At 40.4% G+C, this 10,436-nt stretch overlaps 1 protein-coding gene across 1 annotated transcript in view; it reads right to left on the bottom strand.

Moving 5' to 3' along the window:
- Positions 1 to 5,861: 5,861 nt before the first annotated feature.
- Positions 5,862 to 10,436, bottom strand: part of C6H4orf19 (chromosome 6 C4orf19 homolog) — an 88,519-nt gene continuing 83,944 nt past the window's right edge. The window contains exons 3-4 of the mRNA XM_031944198.1: positions 8,623 to 8,676; positions 5,862 to 7,712 (exon numbers count right to left, since the gene is read on the bottom strand). Of these exons, the coding sequence (XP_031800058.1) occupies positions 6,851 to 7,712; positions 8,623 to 8,654 (894 nt within the window). The 5' untranslated portion in view covers positions 8,655 to 8,676 and the 3' untranslated portion in view covers positions 5,862 to 6,850. The remainder of the gene's footprint in view (positions 7,713 to 8,622; positions 8,677 to 10,436) is intronic.

The raw sequence follows: 10,436 nt of genomic DNA, 5'->3' as shown, positions 1-10,436 counted from the left end.
CTGAACTGAGAGAGGTTGGGGATTTGCCCATCGTCACGTAATTGTAAGTACCAAAGGCTCCATTCAAACCTACATGTTTCCTGGGGCATGTCCAGTGTTCCATTATCTTCTCAATCAATGGTTATTGAATCAATGAAGTTCTATTCCAAACCCCATACTTGCCCCCATTAAGCTATTCTTTCTTATTTCAGTATCAATAATTTTGTCAATGTGGATACTCCTTCTACTTCCATTGATCACAACCCCTTATACTTTAGTAGATGGTCTTTGAGGACTGCCATGGCTAAAAAAAATCATTCCCTGTAGACAATCAGGTCATTGAATTGACCAGGATTGAGCTTCACCAGGATCATTCCTGTAACCTTTTAAAAATAGTTGTAATTTGGCATTCAGGTTCAACAGAATTACCCAAATTATGACCCAAGTGTCTCTCCTATTCTTCCCTATGCCCTTTACATATCTTTAGAGCTATGTGAAAGCTAAATGGACCACCTTGGGAAGCAGTGGGTTCCCTTTCGATAGAAGTCTTTGGGCACAGGGCAGTAATACCTACTTGGTAGAAGCTGTCAGAGATTGGACTCTGCTGGTACAGCTTTTTTGAGCCAAGAGTAGTTTTCATTTTATAACGAGGCATCAGGACTTTAGTGAAGGTCCCCCCCCCCCTTTTTCTTTGTTTGAATTTGTGATCTTGACAATAAAAGAGAACAACCAGTATGGAACCTCCCTCCATAGAAGCCTGTGAAAACTCCTATCACATAATGGAGCTTTTGAGGCCCTTTGAGGTTAAGTGGCTTGCCCTTGGTCATCCAGCCAGTATGCAACAGAGGCAAGGTTTGAAGCCAGAACTTTCTGACTTTAAGGCTTTTTTTTTTTTCTATCCCCCACGTTACATTGCTTTTCTGAGCTAAAAGCTAAATTGGTTTTATGGACATTTTAAAAAGCAGAGAATCTATAGAAAGAAGATTATTGTTTAACTTTAAAAGTTACAAGATACAAATTGGGCAAAATATTCCTATCGTTATGGATCTGTCTCTCTAATGCAAGCTCGAGATGAATAATTTAATAACTTGGACCAAAACTCAGTAGCTGCGTGCTGATCGCTAGGTCAGGTTTTAACTTAGATTATTCCAAACTGTATCCTCTGGAGAAAATGCCACATACGCCCTAAAGGCACACACTTGAATCCACAGCATGAACACAACTGTAAGTTAAGTAGTGTCAGGATGGATATTTTGATGCTTTGTTCTTCTTTTTTTTTTTTAAAGACACGTTATTGGAACGAAAACTGATTCACAGTAACAGAAATAAAAGCGTTTTGATCACTGGTTTTTGGGAAAAGATCCCAATGAAGGTCAGTCTCCATCTATTTTTATCAGCATGGCCATCATTGATCTCTTGATAGCTTAGAAACCAAAGACCAGGCTGCTTTTGTATCTGTCGTTCATGATATTTTATGCCCTGCTATTCTAAGCAAGACACCCTCTAATTCCTATTGCCTGCATTCAACCTTGGGACCTTTGGTTACCATGGTGCTGGAAAGTTTCAACAAAGACGCTGAAAATGCATGAATGTAGTTTTACAATGCCCAGTATCGCCCAGACTATATGAACTGGGAGTGATGAGCAGGCGTCAAGAAATATTGCCCCATGTAGTTTGTTTTTGCCTTCGGGATCTGGGAAAATAAAATAACATGATGTTTTTCATAATTTTTTATAATAGAGAAGCTTGTGTTTAGGGTGATTAAAAAAAATCAGTCAAATTCAGGTCAAGTTAATGAACATTTATTAAGTGCCAACTGTCTGTAAGGCACTAGAAATACAAAGATAAAAAGGGACTCGAGATACAGAGATGAAAAATGAGGTATCCTTGTAATCAAGGAGCTTACATGGTAGAGCTTCTTAAATGAACCTTCAAACACTAGTTTCTCTAAAAACTCAGTGGACCGGTCTGTTTTTCTGTCCCTTAGTCCAAGTTGTTGTCAATATATAGATAGTCTTATTTTATAAACACAGTTGCTATAGGTTCCTCAATCTCTCCTGGTGTTCCTCATTACCTGCATGATTTTACCTGGATATAGTAAAATCTCCTAATTCAATAAAACAACTGAAAAGACCAGTCTGTCGGTTAAAATGATGAATTATGGTGTTTTTAAAGCAAGGCCACACAATGATTTTCCAGTCCATACAGAAGCTTGAACTATGTAAACAAAGTTGCTTACTAGAAACCCTCAGGGTACCTATTTTAACGAACAGGGAAGAATAAATTGTGTATTGTTTTCATATATAAAATGGCTAAAATGTTTCTTCTGTAATAGGATCATGGCAAGTCAGGGCTGGAAGAGAAGAGCTTTTCTGAGATCAACATCATTATTATTCTAATAATTCCTTCATTTAAGAGATAAGAAACTGAAAGTCAAAGAGGAAAATGGACTTGCCCATAGTCAAACAGCTAATGCATCCATCTGATTGAAAAGTATGTTGCTCAGAGGTCTTGTTTGCAGAAGTAAATTGCATTATTTACAGAGTAAGGATTTGAGAAGCAAAGGTAAATTCTAGTCCAGTCATCACATACGTTGTCGAATGACTGGAGCCCAAATGAATGAGGTTCCACGGTAGCTGAAAGAGTAGCAAAGGAGTTTCTACATTTTTATCATGTGAACTCATTGCTGTACAAACAGGAATCATTGTTTATTAAGAATAAAAGCAGGGTAAAGGGTTTGGTCTGTGCAAGAATAGGTTAACTCAAGTCATGGGACCATAGATCACAGCGGGGCTGCTAGAAGGCATCAGGTTCATTCCCATTATTTACAGGTGAGAAAACTGAGGCAGGGAATGGATAAGTGTCCCTAACTACTAAGTGTGTGAAGCAGGATTAAAAACAAGTCATCTTAACCCCCAATCCCATATGCTACATCATGTACCTGGAATGTGGAAATTAAAACTATGGTGGGAAGGGAGTGAATATATGTTTCACCTTTTCAGCTATCACCAATGTTGGGATAACTAAGGAGGAAAAGGAACAAACCCATCCTCATGGAATCGCTTTGGAGAATATTTTAATTTTTGACGCCCTAGCTCTGTTAATGACTGAAGAACGCGATAATGTTTTTTTTTTTTTTAAAGATAGAGAGAGTGACAAGGGGGCAGAGAGGAACAAAAACAAAAATTGTCCCAACAATTTATTATCAGCAATGTTATGTGCTCCATTAAAAAACAGCCACTCAGATTGTCGCTGTCTCAAAACACTTGTTTTACCTTGCTCTGGATATGTCCTGGAACTTTTCCTGGGTGCTTCTGCTAGCAATAAACACTTTGTCCAAGTGACCCAGAAACACAGTCATCCCTCCCCTATGGCTGCGATCAGGGGTGCAGCACCCTCTTGATCTGGAAAATGTACGCAAGATTTTTTTGGCCCTCTTCATCCCAGAGAACAAACCTGAATTTTTTCTTTTCTTCTGTAGGGTGTTTGCAGTATCTCATTTTAAATTTGAATTACATATTTGGTCATAGTTCAGAGTTTGCTGGGCTTTGCGTGGCTTCTGTAAAACTTCCCCCAAACTCCCACTTAATTTCTTATGCCAACCTGCAATACAGCAAAACTGCAATGGGAAAGTTGTAACGCCGGAGAGATAACTGTGTTTTTATATTTGCCCCATAAATGAACTCCTTTATATAATAAAGAAATTGCAAATGTCTAGCCCAGTTTACTTATGTACAATGCACAGATCATTATATATCAAAAATTAAGTGTGAAGATAATTGTATTTGAATGAGTACATTCAAATGATGTAATTTGCCGAGTAACCATCTCTGGGAACTCAACTAACACTTTTTTTTTTTCCTGAGACAATTGGGGTTAAGTGACTTGCTCAGGGTCACACAGCTAGGAAATGTTAAGTGCTTGGGGCTACATTTGAACTCAGGGCTAGTGCTCTATCCACTGCACCACCTAGCTGCCCTGAATGCTACTTCTTTTAATGGGTTCCCACCAAATCTTTACTCAGAGATTTCAAAGACCCAAAACCATTTTGCAAACATAAATACATTCATTCTGGAATCAATAGAGCTAGTAGGCATGTGCATCCAGCTGCTGCAAAATCATACATGAGAGTGCCAACTTTTCTGCCATCCTGAGTTCCATACAACAGATATTAGAGCGAGGGACTGAGGGACGGCAGAGTATCCTGAAGTCCCTGTTTTGGATTCTCAGTCATCTTAGTCTTTCTTTAGTAGTGACTTATATAAAAATCTATTACCAAGCTACTCTCCTGTGGACTCAGAATTCAGGTCTCTTCCCCTGAAGCATTCTGGAGATATGAAAAATACAATCATGCCATTATTGTGTTTTCCTCTGTATTCTTTCCCTTCCTCGTGTATCGAGGAGATATATAAAAAAAAAAAAAAATTTTTTTTTGGATTGTTCCAAAACCTTGCTCCCCATCCCTCCCCAACTTGGCTTAGAAATAGCCATTCTCCTATCGGTGTAGAGGAGGCTACTCAAAGGCACCACAGACAAAGGGTTACATTAATGGAGCCTGGCCACTGGCCCTCTGGACCAAGGAGAGTCAGTCAGCACGATTTCTCCTCTCTCTCCTTTCTTTGGATTTCTCTTTTACCTCACTGGGAACATGTAGGACCCTCGAGCCTGAGGGCAGGGTCTGCAGTAGCTGTCCGAACCTTCTCTCTATTCAACCCAAACTAAAAACTTGACGGGAAATTCAGAATGTCAACGGGATCTTCTGAACATTCATGTGTCATCTCACCTTTTTCTCTCCAAAACAAACGGCCAAGCAGTGAGGAGTTTTGCAAGGGATAATTTTGGGTGTGATGAGAATTTATTAATGGCTGCTCAGATATTAAGCAGTTACTTTTAAGTGTTTCTTAAATCTACTAAAGGATGCGATCTGTAACAGTGAGGCAGCCACAAGATTGTAAGGGTCTCCAAAGCAAGGGCTGGGTCATTTTTTCATCTTCCACGGCTCCCAGCACAATGTTGTGCCCCTAGGAAGTACTTAATAAATGTGTATTGGATCCCTGTATGTTTACCCCAGAGCTCAGTCTACTTTTTACACACAGAACTGTTCTAAGCATTATACTGTGTGGCAGGTTAGTAGGAAAATGCACATGCACCCATTTTGGGGCTGAAATTAATGTTATAGCTTGCCCTGTGTATAGGAGATGCACATGTGAACATGGATCTCTCCACAGCAGGACTTTGGAGGGAGTACATGGCTCTTTTTAAGGTTTTACATTTTTATTGAACACGAATTTCCCCAACTCTGCTTACTATCATAAACGCTTGTGAGGTATATCAGGGTTCCTGGATGTTTATCGAGTAGGCTGCTCACGCAATCACAGATTCTTCAAAAGGACTGGCCAGGGGGCCATGCAATGGGTCAGCGGCAAAGAAAGGAAGTGAATTCAAGGACTCCTTCCCAGGCTGGTATGAACAGATTCACTTGGTCTGCCTTCCCTTTGGGGCTTTTTCTAGAGCAACTTTTCTATAATTTAGTTACCGAGGTACATTTCTTAATACTTTCCAGTAATATTAATACTTAGATAGCTAGGGGGAAATGACCTGTGTCCTTCCACCTTAAGAAGAACTTACTTAAGTAAGAACAAACTCTAAGACATGCACACACTCTCTCTCTCTCTCTCTCTCTCTTCCTTCCCTTCTTCTCTGAATCCCCATCCCTCTCTGAATCCTTCCTCCCTTCTCCCTTTCTCTTTTTCTTTCTCTCTTTGTCCCCTTTTCTTTGTATCTTCTCTTTTTTTTCTGCTTCCCTTCCTCTGTCTGTCTGTTCTCTCTCTCTCTCTCTCTCTCTCTCTCTCTCTCTCACACACACACACACACACACACACACACACACACACACACACACACACACACCCAGCCTTAGAAGAATATCTGGTCCCACCTCACCTTAATAACAATCCCCTCTATTAACAAGGGATCACTTTTGTGTGAAGACATCCAGTGATGGATCCCTGTTCTCTCCCAAAGCAGCCCCTTCCAATTTTAAATTATAGCTCTCTTCAGACTCTTCCTTACATCAAGTCTTTTGCTACTTTGCAACTCTACCCCCTCCTCTGCCCTCTGGGGCGTAATGAACAAATCTAAACAAAATCTGAGGGGCAACAACATACAATGCTACTATTTTGAACCCACCCCCCAATTTTTAAAAGAGAGAGGTATAGTCATGTGAAAAAAGTTAAGGTCAAGGTATTTGAGACAGCCCCACTGGGGGCTAATCATTTATTCATGAATTGATTCTGTTTTACCTTCAAGACCAGACAATTTTTACAAGTTCAACAGTCAGTGATTACTTATGGACCCAGTTCCTACTGAAAGTAAGCCACTCTGGACAGATGTTAGATACTCCCAAGGAATGCATTAGCCCTCTTGGACCAGGAGGATGTGAGTTAGAAGGGGCTAGCCCAGCTTGGTCCAATAAAAACCAGGTGAGGAGTTGGCCATTGGTGAGGCTTTGCTGGGGGAGGGAGAGAAGGTGCTGTTTGTTGTTTTAAGAGTATGTTTACCACAGATCCTTTTCATGTTACTGGGGGATTTGGGGATTGGTCAATAACTCCATTATTAAGCACCTATTGTGTACCAAGCACGGGGCTAAGTGCCGAGGTCAGTCTGGTGCTTCTCCTTGGGCACTCACTATCACCAGAAGCTTCCAGCTGGCCCAATCTGAATGACCCGAGGGCCAGACTCTGTCCAAAGGAACTAATGCAACTCCCAGATGTCTGCTTTCCGTCCGGGCAGTGGCTTACTTACCTGTGGGATCTGGTCCCCTGGGGAAGAAGTCCTCCTCCCTCCTGGAGCACGAGGTAAGCCCTTCTCCCTAGTATCCCTCCTCGCCATCCTCCCCTGCGGTGGCAGCTTCCAGAGCTGCGAGGGCTTCCGCCACGGCAGCATCCTCCTGTTCACAGCTCCAGGCAGGGTCCTGCTTTGCCACCTCCTCGTCCAAGTCAATAGTTAAGGCTTCAGTTTTAATGGCTTCATGTAATGAATCCCAGCTCCTCCTTTTAGAAAAGGACAGCTTGACCAGGTGGTCCCCACTTGCATGATCCACTCTGTCCGTGGGCTCGGGCTGGATGTGGTTGCTCAGGAAATGGCCATTTTCATTGGCGCCCTGGCCAATCACCCGCACCTCCACCCGAGGATAGTCGGGCACGGGGAGCTGGAGGATGTGGTCGGGGGCCTCCAGCGTGTGGTGACTTCCCGGGGAGGACACGCTTTCTCCCAAAGCGTGGGAGTCTCCGTTTAGGATGACCCGAGCCTCGGCCGCGGCTCCGTGATGATGATCTCGCTTCTCTGGGTCACCTTCTCTAGCAAAGTGTCCATCAGAGTCCCCGTTGCTCGCGGCGCTGGCCAAAGACCCGCTGCCACTCTCGCGGGGAGGGGTTTCGTGGCCCTGGCTCGGACTGGGCCGGACGCTGGGCGGCGGAGCCGGGCCCGAACCCACGCCGTTGAGAGTGGGGTCTGTCTTCATGATGGCAGGATGATCCCCCGGGGAGGTGGGGCCGCGGTGGTGCCAAAAGGGCTCCTGTGCGCTGTTCAGTCTGTTTTTGGCTTCGGTCCTGGCAAGGATTTCCTGACTCTCTTTGCTTTGGGATTTGATACCATCTTCTTCCTCTAGCTTGTAACTGTTTACTTCGTTGACATAACCAGCAGGTGGAGCGTGAACTGGCTCAAAGAGATAGCTGGGGGGGGAAAGTGGGAAAAAACCAGTGGCTTAGATGCTCAATACTATTAACAATTGTAAAAAAACAAACAAACAAACAAAAAACCCTTTGAGATGTTTGGTTTTTATATGACAACATTTATGCATCCCTCCTACTTTGTGAGAAGTCCCTGGCAACAAATCAAAACAACTGAGGAAAACTAATCACTCTAAGTGATTTCCTCTGAAAGTACTTACATTAATAACTTTCCCAATGTTTCATTTTTCCTTAATGCTAATCTAACCTTCCATGATGAGTAAGTCTTTCAACCCAGTATAAACTTCTCTTTGAACCCATTAAATATAATTTATATAAATATGGCATTTACATATAAATTCATTTTTAGTTTGAATCAATCTAATTTGGACTGATGAAAATGTGCAGATAACAGCTAGGGAAAAACCCAGATTTTTTTTTTCTTTATTATGTAGGAGTTACTCAGAAAATGCCAAATTTAGTCCAAATCACATTCTGCTTGGATAGAATGATATTCTTGACCCATTCTAGTTAGATAATTGAAAGGATGATCACTTCCCCTCTCCACCCTTACCCCATTAAAGAACCACATATAATGCTGATCAAAATAACACTTTTTTTTGTGTGTGTGTGTGAGCCCCGGGTCACCCAGCTAGCAAGTGTCAAGTGTTGGAGGCCACATTTGAACTGGAGCCCTCCTGACTTTAGAGCTGCTGCTCAACATAGCTTTTGAAATATAGGCTGAACTTTGTTAACTGATGTCACATCTATAGAAACTCCTAGCTTATCTTCAATACACACACCTTCAGAACCTGAAAAGTAAGTGCTTCTGAATGGTACACTAAATTAAGAAACATGGCTTTCTTGTGATCCCAAATTGTTTCTTCCGATAGAAATCTTTGTTGTACTTTACCTTTGTATCATTTTACAGCACCTGCACCCCATCTGGATTATTTTTTGTTACCATCTGGAAAAGAAAACGTAAAGGAGGGGGAAAAAATGAATGCTATATCAATGTGAACTAAAAGGCCCTGAAGTAGAGATTATGTTGTATTTTTCTTCCAGACCCAAAGTTGAAGAGCCAAAAAATCATTTCTAAAATATTAGACACTCAATGATCAACTATGATACATAACTCTTCTTAGTAGTTCAGTGATCCAGGGCAATTCCAATAAACTTTGGAAAATGCCATCTGCATCCAGAGAGAGAACTGTGGTGAATGTGGATCAAAGCATACTATTTTCTCTTTTTCTTTTTTGTTTGCTTTTTCTTTCTCGTGATTTTTCCCCCTCTTTTGTTCTGATTTTTCTTTCCCAATATGACTCGTATGGGAATATGTTAAAGTAAATGTACACATATAACCTATATCAGATTTCTTACTAGTGAAGGAAAGGGGAAAGTAAGAGAGGGAGAAAAAAAATGGAACTTAAAATCTTACAAAAATGAAAGTTGGAAACCACATTTACATGTAATTGGAAAAATAACATACCATCAAAATAAAATTAGAAAAAAAATATAAGACAGTAGAAATCATAAGGATTTCTTTCATTGCTTTATAGATCAAGTAAATATTTAAGAACTGGCTCTCTGAAATGTATGTTGGACATACTTTTAAAATTAATCTCTTAATTGTATAAATATTTACATATATTGGATTTAACATATACTTTAACAATGTATAACATATATTGGATTGCTCACCATCTGGGGAGGGGGAAGGAGGGGAAAATCTGAAACACAAGGCTATGCAATTATCTGTGCATATGTTTTTGAAAATAAAAAGCTTTAATTAAAAAAATCAATCTTTTATTAACATTTTTCATCACTTAAGTTTAGACAATCAATGAAACAATCAATCAAGCCTTAATTTGTAGCATTTGCTGATTTCTGTGGTATAAATGCTCACCCTAAAAATCAAAGAGTTAACTGATCAAAAAGAACCTTGTTACGAGGCAGTTCATTATAGGGAGATCTGATGATAAGGACCTTAAGACTATAGATCTCCAAGGGTTTCCTGCCAATTTCTGTTACTGCTATAATTATTCAGTTATATCATTCCCATTTCTTCCATGAAGGTGACCCTGGATTTCCAAAGACTATAGTTGTTAAGTGTAGGACCTACTAGATTTTATTAAATAGGAAAGAATGAAAATGGGCTCAACAATAAGCTAAGTCTTGTTGTTTGTCCTTTGTTCTTGAAGAGAAATCAGGGAAATGATGTCATAATACGCAAGTGAATTGGATTTAAGTGGAAAGTTGTGTAAAATCATCAGCTTCACTTTCTCCTCCAGAGCCATCTGGGCCCCGTGGCCAGATATAAATCAGGACAACTGGAGATAATATGTTTATCCTCTGAGGACCAACCTGGTAAAAATCCAAGAGGATCATCACAAGATGACTGTTTGCTAAACAATGAAAATTTTCTCTTTTTTCTTTTTTATTAAAGCTTTTTATTTTGAAAACATATGGATGGATAATTTTTCAACACTGAACTTTGCATAGCCTTGTGTTACAAATTTTCCCCTCCTTTCCCCCACAATGTCTCCTAGAAGGCAAGTAATCCAATATGTTATATATGTAAAAATATGTTAAATCCAATATGTGTAAACATATTTATACAATTTTCTTGCTGCATAAGAAAAATCAGATCAAAAAGGAAAGAAAACGAATAAGAAAATAAAATGCAAGCAAACAACAACAAAAAGAGTGAGATTGCTATGTTGTGGT

The sequence above is a fragment of the Sarcophilus harrisii genome, chromosome 6 (genome assembly GCF_902635505.1).
Source record: "Sarcophilus harrisii chromosome 6, mSarHar1.11, whole genome shotgun sequence".
Classification (NCBI taxonomy): domain Eukaryota; kingdom Metazoa; phylum Chordata; class Mammalia; order Dasyuromorphia; family Dasyuridae; genus Sarcophilus; species Sarcophilus harrisii.
This window is presented reverse-complemented; position numbering and strand designations above follow the sequence as displayed.